General features: G+C 39.3%; 1 protein-coding gene and 1 long non-coding RNA gene across 7 annotated transcripts in view; both read left to right on the top strand.

The window, feature by feature from the left end:
• The window catches only part of igsf9ba (immunoglobulin superfamily, member 9Ba), a 92,278-nt gene that overhangs the window by 44,755 nt on the left and 24,172 nt on the right, over window positions 1–23,351 (top strand). For all 6 annotated transcript variants that reach the window (XM_081614329.1, XM_081614327.1, XM_081614328.1 and 3 more), the window contains exons 5-9: window positions 7,563–7,680; window positions 14,462–14,603; window positions 19,901–20,046; window positions 22,211–22,353; window positions 23,157–23,297. In XM_081614329.1, coding sequence (XP_081470455.1) covers window positions 7,563–7,680; window positions 14,462–14,603; window positions 19,901–20,046; window positions 22,211–22,353; window positions 23,157–23,297 — 690 coding nt within the window. The remainder of the gene's footprint in view (window positions 1–7,562; window positions 7,681–14,461; window positions 14,604–19,900; window positions 20,047–22,210; window positions 22,354–23,156; window positions 23,298–23,351) is intronic.
• On the top strand, window positions 1,785–3,543 carry LOC145554486 (uncharacterized). The gene is made up of 3 exons (XR_014090453.1): window positions 1,785–2,346; window positions 2,829–2,951; window positions 3,046–3,543. It is a non-coding gene; the product is annotated as an uncharacterized LOC145554486 (long non-coding RNA).

Below are 23,351 nucleotides of genomic sequence, written 5' to 3'. Positions count from 1 at the left end.
GGAGCCTGAAAAGACCTCGTTCACTTCTCTTTCATTTTGCTGCTCTGCTCCCTCCAGCCGCCTCCCTCAACAGCATTCCCTCAGTAAACGATTAGATAACGTTCTGATGCATAATTAATCTTTCTTTTCCATATCAATAATACATTAACCAAAGATAAAAAAATAATAAAAAATGAACGTAGTGCTAAAAAGGAGGAGATCTTGTACAAATTTTACAGCTTTTACACAATGTTTTTCTCTTTTCAGTGTATCTGTCCTAAAATGTGAGAAAGTTCTCTTCTGGTTAAAAAAAAAAAGAGAGAAAAAGACTAAGCATGAGGGAATGTTTGCTCACTGGACTGGCTGCAGATCCACAGAGACATCATGGAGAAAAGGAGGAATGTGATAGTCTGGGTTGGAGTCTGCATCCTCTTTTTTTTTATGGGCACAGACAAAAAGAGGACATTGAATTTGAAGGCTGGGAAGGAGTGAACAGCTGCCAAGATGGGATTATAAGGCCTTCTCTGAAACAGAACAAAGAAAAGTGGAAAATAACAGTGGCTTCCCGCACTGCAAAAACTGAAATCTTAGTAAGATTAAATATCTTAAATTAAGGAGATTTTTCTTGTTTTCTTTCTGACAAGATAATTTTTCTCACCAAGAGGGATTTATGTTAGAATATTTTTCTTATTTTAAGTGTTTTTGTACTTAATTATCTCAGTAAGATATAAAAGCTTAATGTTAAGAAAATATTACTTATTATGAGTAGATATGTGCTAGAATCTAGAATATCAATATTTACCAATCAAACTTCAAGTCTAGAACTTATTTTATATAAGTAAAAATTTCTTATTTCAAGCACAGAAAGCGAAATCACATACTTAATGAAATGTCTTCAGATAATTAAAACAGACTATGTCCAAATGGAATCCTTTGTGTTTTTGTCAATGAAAAAAAAAAAAAAAACCATGAACTTATACTCTTGTATAAGTTGGCAGAGTGTACTGGAAATTATAATTTAATATTTAAACGGTTGACATTTAACACAACAATTTCAGAGACAATATCAGTTTATATATCAAGATAATTCTTGGCATGTTTCCATCTGCTAAGGACCTTAATCTGATCTTCTTGATGTAAGATGTGGGACCTCTTACTGACATGTCATGAAATTTCTATTGATGTGTGATTTGAAATGGCTGGTATTCTACACAATGAGATTAGAATCAACAATATTGATTGGGTCAATGTCATGATAAATATTTTAACTTTTGGTTTATATTTCAAATTCTTACTTTATAAGTTACTAATATTAGTTTGAACAATATTTTATTCATCATGTTTGTAACCCCTTTTATGACATCATACAATCCAAATGGGAAAGCGCCCAAAATGTCAGTGAGATAGTATTAATGTTCGATACAACAGATTTTCTTTCCGATCCAATACCGAGTAAAATTTAAGATGGTATTGGCAATACAGATCCCATACTTTGTGCAAAGACAGTTAATTTGTTTCTTAATTAAATAAAAAATAAATGTAATCCATATCTTGGCTTCATAAAAAGAACACAATGTACTCTGATGCACTCATTTTAAACTCAGAAGTACATTGAGACAACAATCTTGTTTACTATAAACTATTTTAATTCAGCAGAAATATACAAAACATGTGAAAATGGAGTTGCAAACTAAAAAAGGAAAATTAGTTAAGTAATAACCCTACTAAATAGACTGCTCAAAAAAATAAAGGGAACACTTAAGTGTTCACTTAAGTGTTTAAGTGTTCCCTTTATTTTTTTTTAGCAATGTACATCATTGTTTAATTATTAAAACTACTATAAAATGACAGCTGAAATAGCTCCGTGTCACTTTTTTATAATCTGTCAACATGTCCATTTCTGAGTGAGTGAGCGTCAGCAGCACGCTGCGCATGGGCATTACGTCCTTACACCTTACATACTTACCAGGCGGAAGAAAAAGTAGTTCCCATTAACAAAGTTTCATTTAGGCAAGATCTCAATAATTTAGTTACTTTCTAACGTGCTCTTGTTAATCTACATTATCTCAAATTACTAAAATGTTGAAAGTATTGATCCTTGGATCTGACAATAGATTTTAAAGAATTAAGTTCTGGTATCGGAAGAATCGATATTTCAGTATCAATCCGCACATCACTAACGGCAACGCCAGAGATCATTTAACTGCCCTCATTAACGGTTAATTCAGTTGTAACAGCCTAACTAAGCTTTTATCTACTGTACTTTTATAAGATTTTCTTTTGGCAAATTCTCTAATCTCGGTTGGACATGGATGAAGATGGAGGACTTTTTTACGTGTATAGACCCTACAGCTGCTGTACTCAGAGGTAAGTTTAAAGTTGTCTGTCTTTCTAAGATAAGCTAACTGAAGCTAGTTAGCATGTCGTGATATGCCAATTTTCATCCGCGGTTAAAGAGCCGCTCTTGTGAATATGAGCTTTGAACCACAATAGATGTGGCTTAAAAATAATATCGACACGAGTTCTTGGTAGCTTCCGTTTTTTAACATAGCTAAGGTGGCTTCTCATTCGTAGCTTCTGATTCGGGAAATGGTTAAAGGGCAATTCCGCCTAGTATTTCACTAACTGAGGGTGTTTGATGTGCTGTAATTTAAAAACTTAAATGCAATGAGTCTAATAGCCTAGGTTAGATATTCCACACTGTTACCAGGATATTTTAAACACTATTTTTAATTGGTGAATTTAAGTAGTAGTTTGATTTAATTAAAATGACTTTCTTGCCATCTTGAATTCATGTAATATTGTAATTGAGCACATGAACTAAAATAAGACTTGTTTTATTTTTCAAGTAAACCAAACTGTTGCCATGGTGAAGCCTATGCCGGACAAGTCTCCAATCACGTATTGCACCATCTACAAGAAACTTTGAAACTTTGGGAATTGCAAGTGACGGAGTCCTTCACATTCTTGAGGTAAGAAATGTATGATACTGATTCATCATGACACTGATTAGTCCCTTAAACGTGATTTGTTTTGCGATTGTTTTTCTGTCTGTGCTCCAAATAGCAGATGACCCAACAACTTCAAACAAGACCACTTTTCAGCTCTGCGGTGATCGTGAAACCAACTTTCTACTGGCCATTGGAACCATGCCTGCCTGCCCTGATCTTCTGAAAGGAGGACATCACAGCTACTACACCTTTCAGCATGCTTGTCTGTGGCCACTCCTCTCTGTGCTGCTGACAGATGTCTTGAGAACGGCGTCCGTAACTGAGGCAAGACTTCCACATATAAAAGGCTATGGCTTATTGGAAGAAGTTCATTGCGGAGGAAGCTCCTATTGTTGACATCTAATCCCAAGATTTTTCTTTGCTTTGGACAATTTGGTTTGCTTGACTCTTAGGGCATCTTATGAGTGCGGCAGATGTGTCAGATCGTCATTGTTCTGTCATTTTACAGGATTGTTCCAGAATCAGATGCCCATCCAGACTTTAAATTCTGGCCAGTAGTCATGTTTTATTTTGTTTATGTGAAACTTAAATGTAATAAAGATGTTAAAAGTAATTGAACTTATGTCTTCATTTCAGCAAGCCAATAACATCTCTTGTTCCAGTATTCACAGGATCAATTTGTAGATTTTTGTCTTGGCATAAGAACCTTGAGTAAAGCTATGACAAAATATATATTTTAATCCTATGCAACAATAAAAATAAACTAGATTTAGGTATATCACTGCAAAAAGTCCCCTTTCAAAAACAAGAAAAAAAAAGTACAAAAATAGGGTATAATCTTCTTAAAATAAGAAAAATTATCTGCCAACAGAACAAGAAAATTTATCTTGTCAAGATTTTCTAAAACAAGAAAAAATATCTAACCAAGATAAACCTACAAATATCTTAAAATTAGTGTATTTGTACTTAAAACAAGCCAATTTTACTAATACAAATAGAATATATGAGATTTATTTTCTTAATACATAGAGCATTTTTCTTAAAATAAGAATATTTTACGCTATTTCAAGAAATTCAGTGTCAAGTAACATTTTCTTTACTTGAGATAATTTTTCTTAAAATAAGATAATATATCTTACTCGTATAAGTAAAACTGGCTTGTTTTAAGTAAAAATACACTAATTTTAAGATATTGTAGGTTTATCTTGGTTAGATATTTTTTCTTGTTTTAGAAAATCTTGACAAGATAAATTTTCTTGTTCTGTTGGCAGATAATTTTTCTTATTTTAAGAAAATTATACCCTATTTTTGTACTTTTTTTTCTTGTTTTTGAAAGGGGACTTTTTGCAGTGCGGTGGTTTAAGGCTGCACGTTGGGTCAGTAAATGTGGAAAAATAAAAGCTGTTTTTTTTTTTTTTTATCTCTATACGTAGACTGAAACATACAGTGTTGAATAAGCAACGAGGTTTGTTGGATTTTTCTTCAATTGCTAGAAATTGAGCAAAAATATTTTTCTAGACCAACAAAATATAAAACAGTTGATCCCTGAAAAATTGGGACAGTGTATGGATTTTATAAGTCGATCATGTAAGACGCTAATCTGTGTTTTGGATACATAAATTGAACTAAAACATGAACACAGGTATTCAGGTTTTGGTTATTTTAAATAAAAAAAATGAGTACAAATAAGAAAAAAATAAAGACTAGTAATGTTTTTGCATTTCAGATTTAAAGGGGCGGTATGTATTTTCCATCCATTTTATAGCACAATCAAGTCACAAATTTTTATAACAACCTTTAGTTGTCATAAAAATGTTGTACATATCAAACATAACTAAAAAGAAATTTTACTTCATAACTTGACGCCTTGAAATTGGGCCCCTGTCTCTTTAAGAGGCTCCTACTCTTTCCTCTTTCACAACAATGCATTATTTTAAGCCACTTGCAATCATTTTGAGGAAATGGGTGACGTTTTGTAGGAGCAAGCGTTTAGGCACCCTGAATGGTTGCCAAGATTCAAGAATTTATTAGACATGCGTGAAAAAATCAAAGCAACACTCCACATATGTTTTTGATGAGGGAACAACATGATAAAATGAAGATTAAGGTAAAAAAAGTCAATTTTACATAACATCACACCTTAAAAATGGTTTGTCCTAGTTTGTGGTTGAGTCAGAGTCACACCCCTTTAGTTTTAGAAGGAACAAGTTGAAAATTCTCCTAAGAAACTGGTATTAAAAAGCATTAACTATAATGCAGATTGAATGTGCTTCTTTAGTTAAGTCAGTGGCAAGAGTAGTTCCACTTTTTTGTTCAAAGTACTTCAAGAATTTGAATTTTTTTATTATTATTACAGTGAACAAGGAATTTTTGTAAGTAAAGATTTTAGAAAAGTCTAATATAAAAACTGCTTCAAAACAATACAGTGACATTATGGGTTAGCATGCTAGCATGCTAAAACGGATGTTATCTCTGGAGGCTTTCATGTCAAATTATGACTTGAACATGACAACACAAAGTAATATTCCAGTCTACAGGTTGAACTTTAATCTCACCTATTTAGTTAAATGTTTTTTTTATTGGATTAATGAAAGTAGAACAATTTCAATCTCTCCCGGCTAATTCGATCCTTGCACATGGCTCCCTAAGCATCAGAGTGATACTTCGCAACAGACCAGTGACTAGTTAACGCTCCCGGCACTCGGCACGACACGTGTGCTGCTAGCTTGCGGCAGCGCCACACAAAGTGCTATCTCGCTGAAGATAAATGACGGTCCAGTTTGCCAACAGACTCGCAGAAGTTAAAAGCTGCTTTGGTTCATCCAACAGTAGCCCGACAAACATTTGAGAGACGGATGAATGGGAATAATTCTGCAGGCGCCGCTGATTCCCCCCTCTGTGCCGCGTGAATGGACACACTACAGCTGTGTGTGACTTGAATGGACAGAATCTCTTGCAACCCGTTGCATAATTTATGAGCATTTTCTTTCTTTTTCTTTTTTCTTTTTATGCCTTTGGTTTGTTTCATGTGCTCCTTCATTGCAGGGATTTCTTGGGAACAGAATGTGATGTTTTCAGGCTTACAAAATGTAGCAATCACACTTTAACAAGTTTAATGTTAAAGGCAAACCGGAGGTAAGGCTGTTGATTCCCATCACAAAAAAATAAAAGCAATTGTCGTACCATGGGCTTAATAGAAGTAGTCAAACAGTTTTTTAAACAAATCTATTTTTAAGGAAGTTATTTTAAACTGTTTTTGGCTTTAGTGCAGCTAACACAACTAAAACGAGAGTCTCTATTTATCTTCGGATGCAGATTCTTATAACTAAGAAAGCAAATCCAGCGTATTTTATTCCAGATGGAGGTTGAAAGCTCATGGAACAGGTGAAGTTACTCGGCTCATCTGGATTCTACTGAAAGTCTGGCACTCTCTCTCTCTTTCGCAGCCTGAATGCGTCTCGGACACGTCTCCGAAGTTTCCTTTACAATAACCTCTCACATCTCTGTTCTTCTGAAACTGCAGTGGTGTGAAGAAATGAATGGTTTGTGTTGTTGCCGTCGTTACATGAGGATGTTTATACTTTGGGGTTTCTTTCTTTGCAGTTTATTTCCTTGGCTCCTGAATTTTGTATAATGTCTTTGTTCATTTATTTATCACTCTTGCCTCTTTGTGCTCCTGCCTGTGTTGTCTTAGATTAGTATTTATTCTGTACCCTTGCAGTTACTTCTTTGCGTCCTTCTGTTCTTCTTTCACCTTCCCCTCTGCCTGTCAGCCTAATATCTGCACAGCTGTTATCTATCACCTCATCCTGCGCTACCTGTGCGCTTCTTCTGCTGGTGCCGCTTCCCTCTGATTAGCTCCTCTGGTTCCTCTGTCATTTTCACTCCAGATTCATGCTATAAAAAAGAAAAAGCTCAGGCTTTTGTGGCACATTCAATAAGTGTACGGAGCATATGACACAGAGAAAGCCAAACGAAAACGTAACATAAAGTTGTGTTAACTGACTGAATGTAGTCTAAGTAGAGGAGAAAGAAACTTACCCTGTTGAGGGAAAGGAAGGTGCAGAAGCTCATTAGACTGCACAACAAATTCGCTCCTATCAATCACACATCCCAGATGATCTGCACTTGACTCACCCTGAGGTTACAAAAAGCAACATAATGGAGTTGGAAGATGGTAAACGAAAGCTAAAAGCGGGAGAAGTTGCACTTCTTACTCAAATTATGGTCTAAAGACGAAAGCTGTGAAAGCTTAATTCAAATATGTATCTCGTTTACTTCGAGTTGGATTTTCTTTAGGCCCGATCTCAGCTCTAAACCTAACCCTCCTTCAGACATCTCCACAATTTTCTCCCAAAGCCGTCTGATGCTTAAGTTGCTTTTCTTCATAATTACGATGAACTGTGTTTTATAACAGCTGGAGCTCTCCCGTTAGTGGAATCTGGAGCAACGCTTGCACCCAAGAAACTCAGATATTTTATTGATGTAAAGCTCCAGTGACTCTTCTGCTTAACATCAGCTGCAGCAACTCCACTGTACGCTACATTGTTTGGTTTAACACAAACGGTACACATAAATACCTGGAAAATCAAAAAGAAGCTTGACGGCATCTCCTTTGTTTCTGACCTAAAGGTACACGATGGCAGCCTGACCATTCTCGGCATCACCAGAGACGACAGAGGGGCGTACACGTGCAGAGCGTACAGCGACCAGGGAGAGGTGCTTCACACCACCCGCCTCTTGGTTCAAGGTAAGGCCTCCCGTTTTTGATCGCGTCATCAAACTTTAAAACTAAACGACTCATCTGTCGGTCTTCGTTCGCAGCCTTGGGTTGGCCGTGCATCAACCCGACCGGCTCAGTTTCAGCATTTAAACCTAAAGGCGGCTTCCTGGCACACTCATGTGTTAAACGTACCTTGCGGGGAGGTATCAGGCAGACCGACGCTTAGCTCTACGGCCCGCCTGTGTAAATGTGTACATACAGCCGGAACGTCCCCGTCTGTCTCTGGTCCATTAACCCGCCTCTCTCTGCTAGATGCGGATCAGATAGATGGGTTCGTGCTAACAGCCTCCCGATACGCCGCTGCTTCAGGGAGTTAACAGTGTGTATTTAACAAGCAGCCGAACGCCTCGCTTTTACGGCAGAGTGGGCATCAAGTCTATTTTAACGCTTGACTTCTGTAGGTACAAACAGCAGTGAAATTGCAGTTCTCTGTGTTCACAGAACAGCAAATACAGACAGCAGACAGTATAAGCAAACACTTAGCTATTATTTTGTTGTAGCAAATAGAGGAGTCGCATTGTCAAGACGCATCTTATTTGGATACAGATGTAGAAAGATGTGGCTGTAAGAATTTATGCCTTTCCAAAATTCTTCAGTTTTCACTTTTTTTTGGTCTCAAATTGTCAAATGAATGTCAAAAATAAGAGAAAATACAAGTTTAAATTTTGTTTAGTTATATATATTGTTAGGCAAAAAAAATCTATCCACATTTGCCCCCTTAACCTATAACACGTTTCATTTGCAATAAGACTTTTGCAGTGCGGTAAAGGAACTGTGACCCCACCTCTACTTCTTGCAGAGTTGTTTTAATTCAGCCACGTTCAAAGGGATTTCTAGCATGAATGTCACTCAAGGTTAAATTTAAATTTGAACTTTGACTTGGCCCCTCCAAAAACTTCCTTTTGTTTGGTTTGAGCCATTCAGAGGTGGACTTCCTGCTGCGCTTTGGCTTACTGTTCTGTAAAATGCAGGTTTGCCTGAACTTAAGGTTATAGTCTGATGGTCGGACATTTTCCCACAAGATTTAGTTGGGGTTTTTTTCACTGGTAAGCAGAATCCAGAATTCACTTCTTTGGATTAGGGGATGAAGTATTCCCTTTTTAAAGTCTTTTAGTCATATTGTCGGACATGATCTATTAACTTTAAAAAAAAATTCTGGCAGAGTTAATGAAATAATATTTTGGAAAATGTATTTTGTGAATTACTCAAATTATCAGAATTTGATCTCAAAATTAGTTTGATCTGAAACATTTAAGTTTGACACAAAGCAGAGTTAGCAGCAGTCTGTTATTGAGATTTACAGCATGTATATCATTTTTTTATTTATTTTGCACTTTGGAAGTAAATTCCTTGAAACAAACACTGATGCTGTATTATTCTATGTTGGCTTATAGAGCCTTTTTGTGTGCTGTCTAGCCAGTGAGACAGAGCTCAGATGAAATTTGAGTGTTATAAATTTTAAAGATGGTACTCTTTACCAAAGATGGTTTGTCTGTGTTTTGATGAGGCTCATTTTCTGATTTTAAAAAACACTAACACCCATTAAATGTATTAACCTGTTAGCTTTGTTATCTCCTGATAAGGAAGTCATTAAAGTGTTTCTACAAAACAAGCCCTCGTGTCTTTAAATAGCATCATAAAAAATGAACTTTTAAGATGGCTCCTCTCCGCCTGCCTATTTTTTAATAGAGCGACCAGCGAAAGGAGGAGCGTTAATGGTGTTAGTCCTTATTGCCCCCCTCTGTCACCAGCCAGGCGAGATGCTAATGTTTAATCTGAGACTCTGTGACTGCTTGTTAACCTCTGTCATATTAATATCAGATTTACACCACTGCGATCCACTGCTACACCTCCCAAGTGCTCGCGCAATAATCCGTCAATTGTAAAATCCACAATAAGTGTGTTTCCCCCCCGACCACCACCACCACCATCATCTACTTTTATTCAGTGTTTCAATATGAAACGTAAAACAATCTGATCCCCGTGGCGACGTTTTTTTTTTGTTTTGTTTTTTTAAATTGCCGAGTGAAGTGCCTGCCGGTTGTCCCGGCCGATGTGTGAAGCTGAACACCCGGAGAGGAAAATAACCGGGAGGTTTCTGTCATGAAAGGCCGCTTACCATTCATGGGTTCTGCTGCTTTTATTGAGTTTTCTGCAAAACCCGCGGCACCTCAGGAGGCCGGAGGGATAACAATGTAAAGCATGCCTGAGTTACAGCTGCGACTACTATTAAGGTTACAGTAGCCGGCTGCTCTCTGTGTCGTCCGCCAGACTGAGGTGAGGTAATGTAAATAGTGCGTAGCGTGTGCTTTTGCTCACACTGACATTTGCTAAGAGAAGAAGCCTGAGAGTTTCTTTATGCTACTTTTTTTTTTTCATTGAAAAGTGCAAAAATATTAATATTAACAGTATTCATTTGGGTATCTCGGTTCATTAGGCTTACTGAGGGTCTCCCTGATCACAAACTGAGGATTTGAGAATTTCTGGTTAGTTTTGTCCCAGAAATTATTGCAATAAAGAATAACGTTGTCTTTCTGATACCATTTTCAATTAATATGTTGATAATGGCATAATGATGTAGTTCCAACTCTCTAAGATAAATAAACTTTAACTGTGTGAAGAACGCTTAACGCTGAGAGTGGAAGACCATTTTAAATATCCAATATGAAACACAACAACTAGCAGTAGATAACTGTGAAGTAAAAACTACACACAACCAAACCCGTAAATAAAATAGATTATAAAATGAAAAACAAAAATGGCTCTTCAAATAATGTTAATAATCATCAAATCGGAAATTATGGAGCTCATTTTAACTTATCATGCGATCAATTGCTTATCGGCTTACCTGTGAGGTCGTGAATATCTCAGGCGCCGTTTGGACGGGTCATCAGTCCAACACAAGAAAACAGGAACAAACAACCATCGATGTTCATCTTCAGCTTACGTAGAGATCAGGTCAAATAGTGTTTTTTATATATATATATATATATATATATATATATATATATATATAAGAGAGAGAGAGAGAGAGAGAGAGAGCAGCCAGCTATATAACTACAACTTACCCGCCCAGAGACTGGGTATGTAGCCACAGTAATGAATGAAACACCAAAGCTGAACGAGGCAGCAACTGACCTGAGAGAGAGAATCGTGGCCAGAATGAACACCAAACAGCCCCAACGCCAATTACAATGGCTGAGTGAAGTACCATCAGAAAGTCTAATCAAAGATGTGAATGCAGCCTTGAGAACTATCCCTACCAACACCATAACAGAAACTAATGAGCTGATATACAACTCAGCATCAGTGATCCTTGAGATGCTTGGCTATAAGAGCAACCATGAGACCCAATACCCATCATGGAAAAGACGGTTAGAGGCTAAAATCAAGATAACAAGGAGGGAAGTGAGCCAACTGTCAGAGCTCCAAAGGGGTGCAATGAAAAGATCAGTACCTAAGAAGTACAGCCAGATACCCATACCTGAAGCACTTGAAACTGCCAAACAAGGCTCCAAGCCTTGGACAGCCGCCTAAAGAGATACACGAGAGAGAATGAAGCCAGGAGGATTAACCGGCTCTTCTCCACCCAACCAGCTAAAGTGTACTCCCAATGGCAGGGTAATAACAACAGAGCAAACCCACCAAGGCTGGAGACTGGACAATACTGGAAAGGCATATGGGAAAGGGAGGCGTCCCACAACAGCAATGCACAGTGGCTAACCTCTCTACGAGAGGACCACAGCAACCTCCCTGAGCAAGCCCCGGTAACCATCACTGTGGCAGATGTCCAAGAAAGAGTCTCGGGTATGAAAAACTGGACAGCACCAGGACCTGACATGATCCATACCTACTGGCTGAAGAAACTCACTGCCCTCCATGAGCGACTTACAGCTGCTACAAAATGGGACTCACCCTGAATGGTTAACTGAAGGACGCACAATCCTGATCCAGAAGGATCCCTCCAAGGGTTCAGTCCCATCCAACTATCGGCCAATAACCTGTCTCTCTACAACATGGAAGCTCATGTCAGGCATCATAGCGGCTAAGGTAAGCGGGCACATGGATAAATACATGAGCAGAGCACAGAAGGGCATAAGCATAAATAGCAGAGGAGCCAAATACCAACTCCTGGTAGACCACACAGTCGCCCGAGACTGCAAAACTCGACACACCAACCTGTACACCGCTTGGATTGATTACAAGAAACCCTATGACTCAATGCCACACACTTGGATCATTGAATGCTTAGAGATGTACAACATCAATAGGACTCTAAGAACCTTCATTGCAAACTCAATGGGCTGTGGAAAACCACCCTTGAAGCCAACTGCAAACCACTTGTACAAGTATCCATCAAATGTGGCATATACCAAGGAGATGCTCTGTCCCCACTGCTGTTCTGCCTAGGCCTGAACCCCCTAGGCCAAATCATCAACAAGACTGGCTACGGATATCGACTTAAGAATGGGGCCACAATCAGTCACCTCCTCTACATGGATGACATCAAGCTGTACGCTAAGAGCGAGCGAGACATCGACTCACTGATCCACACCACCAGGATCTACAGCACTGACATTGGGATGTCATTCGGACTAGAGAAGTGTGGTCGGATGGTTACAAAGAGAGGGAAGATCGTCCATACAGAAAGGGTCTCACTCCAAGGAGGAACAATAGCAGACATAGAGCACAGTTACAAGTACCTGTGAATACCACAAGCAAATGGCAACCTTGATGAGGTCACAAGGAAAGGAGCCACAGCCAAATACCTCCAACGAATAAGGCAAGTCCTGAGAAGCCAGCTCAATGGCAAGAATAAGATCTGTGCAATAAACAGCTATGCCTTACCACTAATCAGATACCCTGCAGGAATAATTAGCTGGCCAATGGAAGAGATAAAGGCCATGGATGTTAAGACTCGGAAGCTACTAACCATGCATGGAGGGTTCCACCCCAAATCCAGCACCCTCAGACTGTACACTAGCCGTAAGGAAGGAGGCAGAGGACTGAGTGACTGAGTGAGTGTGAGAGCCACTGTCCAGGATGAAACATCCAAGATCCATAAATACATCAAGGACAAAGCCTCAACAGACGATGTGCTCAGCGAATGTCTCAGACAATGGGGAACAGAGGACGAGGTGCTAGAGGTACCATCATGGGAGGACAAGCCCCTACATGGGATGTCCACCAACAAATAACTGAAGTGGCTGATATCAGGAAATTTTACCAATGGCTGTTAAAAGCTGGACTCAAGGACAGCACAGAGGCACTCATCCTGGCTGCACAGGAACAGGCCCTAAACACCAGAGCAATAGAGGCTCAGCTCTACCACACCAGACAAGACCCAAGGTGTAGGTTGTGCAAGGAGGCCCCTGAGACAGTCCAGCACATAACAGCAGGGTGCAAGATGCTGGCAGGGAAAGCGTACATGAAACGACATAACCAAGTGACTTCTGTACCAGAAGTGGTTTCTGTACCAGTTCCATGGACTGGAACTGGTACAGAAACATCTGTGCAGAATATGGACTGGAAGCCCTGAGATTGAAGTGGGAAACACCCCCAAAGGTGGTGGAGAATGACCGAGCTAAGATCCTGTGGGACTTCCAGATCCAGACAGACAAAATGGAAATGGCGAACCAACCGGACATTGTGGTGGTGGATAAAGAACAGAGGAAAGCCGTTGTAGTGGATGTAGCAATACCAAGTGACTACAACATCAGGAAAAAGGAGCACGAGATACTGGAGAAATACCAGGGCCTCAGAGAGGAACTGGAAAAGGCCTGGAAGGTGAAGACCACAGTGGTGCCTGTGGTCATCGGGGCCCTCGGGGCAGTCACCCCCAAACTGGAGCAGTGGCTAAAACAGATCCCAGGAACAACATCAGACATCTCAGTCCAGAAATGTGCAGTTCTAGGCACAGCCAAGATACTGCGCAGAACCCTCAAGCTCCCAGGCCTCTGGTATAGGACCCGAGCTCAGAGAATGAAAGAGACCACCCGCGGAGGGTATATATATATATATATATATATATATATATATATATATATATATATATATATATATATATATATATGCACAGTGGCGCAGTTGGTAGAGCTGTTGCCTTGCAGCAAGAAGGTTCTGGGTTCGATTCCCGGCCTGGGGTCTTTCTGCATGGAGTTTGCATGTTCTCCCTGTGGGTTTTCTCCGGGTACTCCGGTTTCCTCCCACAGTCCAAAAACATGACTGTTAGGTTAATTGGCCTCTCCAAATTGCCCCTAGGTGTGAGTGTGTGTGTGCATGATTGTTTGTCCTCTGTGTTGCCCTGCGGCAGACTGGTGACCTGTCCAGAGTGTACCCTGCCACTCGCCCGGAACATTAGCTGGAGATGGGCACCAGCAACCCTCCCGACCCCACTAAGGGACAAGGGTGTAAAGAAAATGGATGGATAGATATATAAAGCTCTTGTCTTCTCTTTGTTCTTGCTGTTGTTCCTATTTGTATTATTTTTCATTAAAATAAAGTATCTTAACACACAGAATGTAAACGAGGTTTGAATCTTCTATATTGTATTTACAATTTTTTGCTGATGCTCCGCTAAAAACCAAAAACAGAGAGAAAAAAAGAATGACAGTTTCACTGGCAAAAATAGTAGTGAATCAGTATGAAAAAGAGCAACGGCGTTTCTCTTGTCGTCACTTGTTAATGGTTGCTGTCGGTGCTACAGAGAAGACTCAAATTTCAGCTTTCTTTCTTTCCACTCCCTCAGGGCCTCCGTACATTGTCTCGCCACCAGAAAACGTCACCGTAAACATATCTCAGAACGCACTCTTCACCTGCCAAGCGGAGGCCTACCCTGGCAACCTGACCTACACCTGGTTTTGGGAAGAGGACAACGTCTACTTCAAGAAGTAAAGTTATGATCAAGTTTACTTCTGTACTGTCGCTGCAGAAATCTTTTGTTTGTGTGGGGGGGGGGGGGGGGGAGGAGACACTTAAATGACCAGCATGCTGACAACTCATTGCTCTTTGATGGCAGCATCACACTCTGTCAGGTCTTGTGACATCTGTGGGCTTCACACAGCGATGAGCTAAAGCGTAACCCAGACCTCGACAGGCTCCAGAGAGCTTTAGGGGTAGAGACGGTCGCAAAGTGAGGAGACTGAACGAGCATGAGGGAAGAACATGAGTGTAGACGTCCAGACTGGAAATGAGAGGCAGCAACAATCAAACAGGGGTGTCAAAATAATTTCAGTTTTGGGCCAAATCAAGATCACGAATGCTCTTAAAGGGCCGGTTGTGCCAGAATGTATTGATAAAACATGTTCACGAACTTTTAAAATATCAAATTAAGTATTATTCTTGAACATCTTTTCAGTCCCTCCAGGATTTTGTGATCATTTTTGTGATTTTCTTTTGCAAGAAATGTGGTACTAATTTTAGAAATATTTGTGATAGTTTTGCTTATTTATGATTTTATTAATTTATGATTATTTAGTTTTGATTTATTACTCTGTATAGATCATGGACTATAATCTGACATCTATTACGGCTGAGGTAGAGGTTTAGCACAAGTAAGAAAGTTTTTGAGAAAAATTTGCAATAAATTCTCAATTATGTGTTGGCACAATAAAGTGCGAGGATTTGTTGATTTTGTGTAAATTTCCACAATAATCCTCAAGAAATTGAATGGACTGATAGATATAATTAGTCAGTAAATGGATAAAAACTGCATTGACTTGATTAATAACATAATATTTAAACACACTTAGTGTTTAATCTAGAATCTAGAGGGCCACATAAAAAGCTATGGTGAGCCAGATTTGGCCCACGGGCCTTGGGTTTGACACCTGTGGTCTCCTTAAAGCTGCAGTATGTGGCTTTTAACATGAATGTTTTTTTACATATTTGTTCATAGCGTTGTGACAGTTTGCTACCTCATGTATCCGCTGCTAAATGTGATAATGGTGGAGAAACAGCTTACCATTACAGGAAAACGATTTATTCGCCATAATCCATGGCTACGCTAACTAGCCTTAGCATTCACAACAACATCTGCTGAGGGACTAAATCTGTAGTGGAAAAGGGATGAGCAGCGCCACACTAGATCGTGATTGACGAGCGCTAAGACCCGCCTCCTGGCTCTGATTGGTTGTTTTTAGATAGAACGGGGGAAAGGCAGAGGACTTCTCCTACCATACTGTCCCGACATAGTGAGTTTCAACAAATATGTACAAAAATATTTTCCATAAAAGTTATATACACCAGCTTTAAGCACCGTTTAAAGTTGGAGTTATTCACTACTTTGTGTAGGCCAGTAAAATAAAATCACAACACAGTTTGACTGTAGGATGACAAACAAAAAATCTGATCTGTAGTCATCAGTGTTAGCCACGAGTTTGATTTTCTATATGCATCTGAGAGGAGTCTCAATACCAGACAGCTAAACATTGTAGGGGAGAAACTTTTATGACCTTTTATGACCTTTGCTCACACTGGTCATAATATAATGATCACATGTGATATATGTGATCATGTATCACATCACTTTTATGTGATATTTGATCACATAAAAGTGATCATATATGTTTAAATCTGAGGTTGTCCCTTAGATTCAAGGATTTGCACAAAATCTTTTCATATAAAGGGTTGTTGTTCAATATGCACCGAGTGTGTTGACGGGGTTTGCAAACATTGAGTTATCAGCTCAGCTCAGGAATCTGCAGAAGGTGCAACACTACTATGTTTTAACTTAGCTAACTTACAAGAAAGTTTCAGTCATTTGCAAATAAGCTGTTTTTTCCTTACTTAAACGTTCAAAGATACAAAATGTATTTCCCTGTTTTTATATTTAGAGGCAGATGTAGCTAATCATTAAAATTACCTAAGAGCTTGGGCCAAACTATTACAAGCTGATAACTTTGTTGCTTAATTAGCAAAAAATTTCAGGGCATCTAAATCCAACCGAATGGAGCCCACACGGGACGCAAAGGGATGCCCGTCTCTTTCCAATTTTGAAGTTGGTCAAGATTTCTTCCCCGCTTACCTCAGCTGCTGTAGCTCCCCCTTAACTTCTAAAAACTTTTTAATATCTGAAACACAACTGAGCCACGTCTTACGGCCAGCTATTACTCCCTCCCCCGTGTTTAACCTCACTTTTTCTTTCTGTCGTCATGACCAAGATGCAGAATGGTTTACAGATTCAATATATCCCGGTCTTAAGAGGCAGATGGTGCTGGTCGAAAACACAGGCAGGCCAAGGCATTACTTGTTTTAAGTTTTTAAACATAAATATGATATGGTCAAGTTTTGCATTGTTGTGAGATTTATAGTTTTTTTTCACTGTCAAAATAATCAACAGATTAATCGATTACTAATATAATTGTTAGTTGCAGCCGTTTCACAAAGTCATGTCATCGACTTAAAGGAATGACTCCCAATTTGTTAGCTCTGTTAGCATCTAGCCTGTACTGCCCTACAGTGTTAACTTTGAGACAGCATGACTATATCTTCCTTTTCAGTAGCTTGTTATATCCTCATTTAAAACTCGCTTTATCTAAAGGTGCCAGCCAAATGCAAAAACATAAAAATACATAAAACATTCGACTTCATATTTAAGTCCACTGAATAATGACATATCTGTCAACTTCTGAATTTAAAGTAGTAATCATTATTCTGGTATTTGGCAAACAGGAAATGGTTAGTCCGGTTTAATGTCAGAAAGTGGGGAAAAAAGGTTTTATCTGTTTATAGCGTAACTATAACTATATGCTTTCAACTCCTTTTCTAATTTCCTTACAAACCTGAACTCATCAACACAAGTAATAACTTTCTAATAAAAAACAGTACAAGCAAAAATCAACAAGTATCTGTTATCTATGCACATATAAGGTATGTATAATAGGTGACAGACATCATGGAGCATGGGCGCAGGTGTCAGAGAGCAATTCATGGTGTGAAGCTGTTCCTGTGATTTACAGTTGTTGCTTGTAATTATTTATAGACCAGTCTGTAAACCAACGTTTGACCTGATTATGAACCTTACATGAGCATAACATTGAAAGTGTTCAGATTGATCGCTAGTTTTTTTTAAAAATATGACATGGTGCTTGTGATATAAGTAACATTATTGGACCTGCGACTTATTGCCGCACTTATATGACTCCATATTGTTACTCAAGCGCTCCAACATGGAAACCACACTGTTATTTTTAATATTTTCTAAACATTCATGTTGTTCACTGCACTAAGGATGTCATGTTCCAGGTGGTTTGTCCCCGATTCTGATCAGTCAGAGTTGTTATCTGGTTCGGAGTCTGACCCCGACACTACAATAAGGTCAAGAAAATTTTGATAACTTGATAATCAAAAAAAGGTAAACTTGTGTGTTACATAGATTCACACACAATTACGCTCAAGCATATATCTGCAATGATTTTTATTTATTTGTATTTTTTTTATCGGTTTGGCTTAAAATAAATAACATAAAATTCAGTTTATTGAAAATGTTTCAAAAAATTACATAAACCCAAAAGAGATTTTGTGTCAAATATGTCAGCTTTACCAAAATAATTTCCTTTTCCTAAATGACAGAATGAAGGAGAATTAATTTTATTACCTTCTGTAAATTCAGAAGTTGACATCGACTATGATCAATGTGCTTTTAAACAACCTGGGAAAGCCCAGGTGAGGTCTGATAGGTAAATTCATATCATTTAAGTTAAATGGAGACACACACATGGATGTATTTTAAGGCAGCACCTCAAAGACGCTGCTTCATTATGTGGCGTCATGGAAGAATCCAAGGAAAACGGGCAAAATGTTGAATGAATGTGTTTTGACTGAAGTTTTGCTGAAGGGGGGACTGGTGCACTTACACCAAATAGATGATGCCATGAGGAAAGAGCATTATCTGGAAATATTGAAGCTAGCCAGAATGTTGATGTTTGCATGCAAATGATCCCTTCAGATTAACGATAGCTGCATCTACATTGACCTTAAAATTGTGCAAATTGGAATTCCGAAAATAAACGTGCTTAATGGAAACGTGGAAATTTTGAAAAAAAAAAAAAAAATCAAATTTTTCCATAAATCGTTTTTGCGCTGATCAGGTTATTTTTATTGGGGGTGTCGTGTACTTCAACAGCAGCACTTTTTTGCATCAAATGAGTCATGTGATCAACAACCACATGTTACTACTGGTGAAAACCACAAAGAAGACGACAGGAAGTGGTAGGTGGATGATGGTGCGGCAGGTTTTTTTAATCACCTAGCGGGTGAACAAACCTATTCACGTGATTTTAACAGTATTTATGATTTAATAGAAAGACTGCAATTGGAAATGTGATTTTATTTTTTTGACATTAGCAGAATATTAGCAAAGTTTTTGTGAACACTTGTAAAGGAAACGCAGCTAGCGACCCGTATCATACCAACAAATTGGTTACAAAGTTGATGTTCTGAACGAGGTTCTTAGAATATCCCGATGTCAGATCTAGTGTGTGAGGAAGGCATCCGATACATGTGACTTAGTTAGAAACAGCGAAAACATGACCCAGATAGTTTATAGAGCAAAGTGCTAAGGAAATGCATTTAAGCTTAGAATCTCCCAAAATGGATTTCATTCATTTATTTAAAACATACGGCTAATTTTAAAAATTCCCAGCTAACCTAGAGCAGGAAAGGTTTCATCTAATTTAATGAAAGAAAGTGGGACAAAGGGGATATATTTTTTAATATAACATATGTAAAATCTGGTTTTTATCTGTATTTGTTGTTCAATTTTCAGTTAATAATTAAAGTTAAACTCGAGTCACAAAGTAACCAAAGAGAGCTTTTTGCAATTTACTTTAGTGGGATTTGGTTTAAATAAAACTTTAAGTTAGAGCCACAGCCAGTTTCATTGCGCGGAGAGCTCCTTTTTTTTTTTCTTTAAAAAAAGGACAGGCTATAGCCGCCACACAAACGGCGTCTTAAAGAGCAAAACGTCGTCGAGCAGGAAATTGTAAAGTCGGTTCCATGTGGCAGATTTATTTGAATCTGGCTTTGTACACTCTGTTCTCCATGTATCGCCTCGCTTCTGGCTGCTGTTCGACTCTCTGCTGCTCTCTTATGGCTCTTTGACGCAGCGTAGCACTCGGCCGGGGCTGGGGAGGAGGGTGGAAACAGATGCATGCCGTGTTTCAGAACATGTGTCGTCCTCTCGCAGTGACCTGAAGCTCCGAGTCCGCATCCTCATCGACGGCACCCTCATCATATTCCGGGTCAAGCCGGAGGATGCCGGGAAGTACACCTGCAGTCCGAGCAACAGCCTTGGGATCTCGCCGTCAGCTTCAGCGTACCTGACTGTTCAGTGTGAGTGTTACTGTGGCAACCAGTTGGAGGAGGAGGAGGTGGGGGGAGGGGCAGAGCGAGCTGTATGTGGAGATGGGAGCAGCAGCAGCAGCATCATCGGCAGGATGGAGGTTGTAGTTTTTTGTCTGCTCCATGACTCAAACGAGGAGAATCCTTGTGAATTTGAAGGTCAGGAGTCAAATGGAGGCAGTGGAGTCGTTTTCATGCTCCTAATGGAATTACTCCTCACTCCTTCTTTTGTGCCCTAAGCAGGACGGGCGACGCCATTTTTTTTTTTGTCCCCCCCACCTCTCCTTGTGCATTTTTTTTTTACTCAAGTCCCAGGGTGTGAAACCATGAAAATCCTCTCCATAAGCTGCCGCTGATGAGAAAATGACGCCACGTCTATATAAAAGATACCCAATCTTTAGGCTTTACGTTGCCGTTGAGCTAATTTACTCCCAAGTTGCTGCCAGTAATTGATTATTGTGTTACAGCATAAGAGGAGGGAGCCTAGAACCGCCATCCTAACATGGAGCCAACATAAAGGGAGAGAGAGAGAGAAAAAGAGAGAGAGGGAGGAAAAAAAGAGTAGTGGAGGCTAAACGAGCTTTGTACAAAGATGATTGCTCGAGAATCCTCCTTTGTTTTCCTTTTCAGCAGAGAACTGGACTCAAAAGACAAATTCAGGCACACGTAGAAATATTCATAAATTGTAACCGCTTTCTGACTGCAAAATAAAAGCAAATATGGGTTTTTTTGTGCACACATGTTTTTTTTTTTTGCACATTTTATGGCTTTGTAAAGCTTCCCCACGTCGGGCATATTCAGGGACGGCTCCCAACGCTTCTGCCTGCCTGCTGCCACCTAATCTTCACTTCAGCTAATTCCCCTTTCAGAGCTTCTTTCATGTCCCCCCCCAGCATGCCAGGACTTTTTTTTTTTTTATGGGCATAATGTCACCCGTTTTGGAAATGTACCATAAAATCAAGAATTAAAGGTTACTAAAACCAATAAAAATGTGAATTTGTATCACCGAAATAATTTTATTTTGTATATGTTGCCAAACAAGACATAAAAGTTGCTAATGCATGTTGTAATCTTCTATAGAATAATTAACCTGAAAACCTGAGATGTCAAAATGCCGTTGCTGCTCAGAACAAAATAAAGGGGACATATCGTCATTTTTCTAATCTTTGCTCCATGTTTGTGTTTCGGCTTGCCGTTTTTTACAGCTAAATCCATTCCCCTGACTGAAATTAATTTATTTCATCTGAGAAATAAGTCAATAAGAGTTGAAGAAAAAGAGCGAGCTCAAGGCAGAACACAACTTAAAATTGATGAATTGATTTTGGAACGAGAAAAATAGGACACCTAACACACCGGCACTCTACGGAGTGATTTAAAATCCCTTTGTTGCAAGCCCAGGCTGCATGCAGTTCACAATGTTGGCAACATCTGCTCCTGACAAAAGCTTGTCACGGCATATTTCTTCCAACATCTGTCACCAGAAAAATCCTGATTCATTTCGATGAGCCAATCGCTGATTCTGCAAGTCTCACTTTTATCCACATAACCAGTCTGTGTTTAGCTGCACAGCAACAATATAGATGTTGAAACGCATGTTGCTGGATTGGGACATGTATTTTTATGGACTGCACTATGCGTGTGGTGGATGGAGGGAAGCTAAGCTAGTGATAACAAATTAGACTTCAGCCACCGTTGAACTCTCTCTTCCTTATTTGGCTCACAAAGATCAGAGTCACTACGGTGTCCTATTTCCTCAGATTTTCTTTCTTTCGTCTGAATCATAAATCAAATTCAATTTATGAAGGTAGAACAAAGTGTTTCCGAAACAGAGAATGCTTCTTTTTATATCAACATAACTTCTCCCAAGTTTCCTGCACAGAAGATCTTTGTTCTGCTCGATCTGTACTTCTTGTATGAACCCCCACCCCCTTTTTTAACACTGTGTTATTTCAATACTTCAAAAACTGTTTTTTTTAATCAAGAAAAAAGTCCAGTAATTTTCAATTTCCAGATAATGATAGATTCATTGTCATCATCCCTTCACCATCATTTCTTCTTGTTTTAGCGGTTTAAGGTTTTAGTTTGTGCTTTATGAATATGTTTTACACTTAAAGTTGTCCTAAGAAGTGTAACTAAGGCCGTTGTTCGTGTTCAGACCCCGCTCGAGTGATCAACATGCCCCCAGTCATATACGTCCCACGGAAACTGCCAGGAATCATCCGCTGCCCTGTGGACGCCAACCCACCTGTGACATCAGTGAAGTGGGAGAAAGATGGCTACCCACTCAGGGTGGAAAAGGTCGGTCACCTCTGTCACAACTCATGACTGAGCTGTGACACTTCAACCTGATGTTACATAAGAGATAAAGAATAGCTTCCAGTCCAACCAGGACTTTATCCACTTTATTTTACCAGGAAGTTGTTTTTTTTATGTTTTTTAATTTGTTATCACCATAAATGCTCATTGAGCTTGTGCTATAATATTTATTCATGTAACAATGTTTTTTTTCCAAAACTGAAGTCAATGTCAAAAAAGGATACACCAATACCTGTAGAAGATTAAAAACCCACACAATTTAGAACAGAAATAAATAAGATACGTTACCCTGTTAATAAAATTGTGCTCTCTTATCCAACATTAAGTCTGACTCCAACAGATGTGCAAAATACATTTTGTCTTAAAAAGCCTCTTTAACAGTTTTTGCCTGCTCCGACTTTATTAGGATCATCTTCCACTTCGAAAAGTCCTGTTGTTAGTACAACATGTTAGCTCCTAGATAGTAACTCATAGAAATGGTCGTGGTTTTAAGTTTCTGACTGAGTGATCCCAGGCCATCTCGGCTGAAAATCGAGCAAATTGAGGAACATCTTTCCACCCCCACACAACTCTTTCTGTGTTGCCTAATATGTCGGCGTTGAAGGTTGGTGTGTGTTTTAGAAACACCACATCCTCTTTTATTAGGTCTAAAAATCTATTTTAATCTTGAGGATCTTGTTTTGGGTTTTTTTGCGCAGTTCAGAAACATTTAGATGGGCCCCTGGGAGTTCAGGAGCACCCAGTGAAAGCTAGCCTTTCAGACGCCCCCCTCCCTTGTCTTGTAGTACCCCGGCTGGAGCCTGATGCCAGATGGAAGCATCCGGGTGGCAGAGGCCACAGAAGACTCCCTGGGCACCTACACCTGTGTGCCTTACAACGCCCTGGGTACCATGGGCATGTCCCCCCCTGCCACTTTGGTGCTAAAGGTAGACATCTACTCAGATTTTTCATGTCTTCTCTTCTTTTTCTGCATTTTTCTG

This window comes from Poecilia reticulata, chromosome 13, assembly GCF_904066995.2.
Source record: "Poecilia reticulata chromosome 13, P_reticulata-male-v2, whole genome shotgun sequence".
Classification (NCBI taxonomy): domain Eukaryota; kingdom Metazoa; phylum Chordata; class Actinopteri; order Cyprinodontiformes; family Poeciliidae; genus Poecilia; species Poecilia reticulata.
Note: the sequence above shows the minus strand (reverse complement) of the source record. Positions and strands in the feature narration are given on the sequence as shown.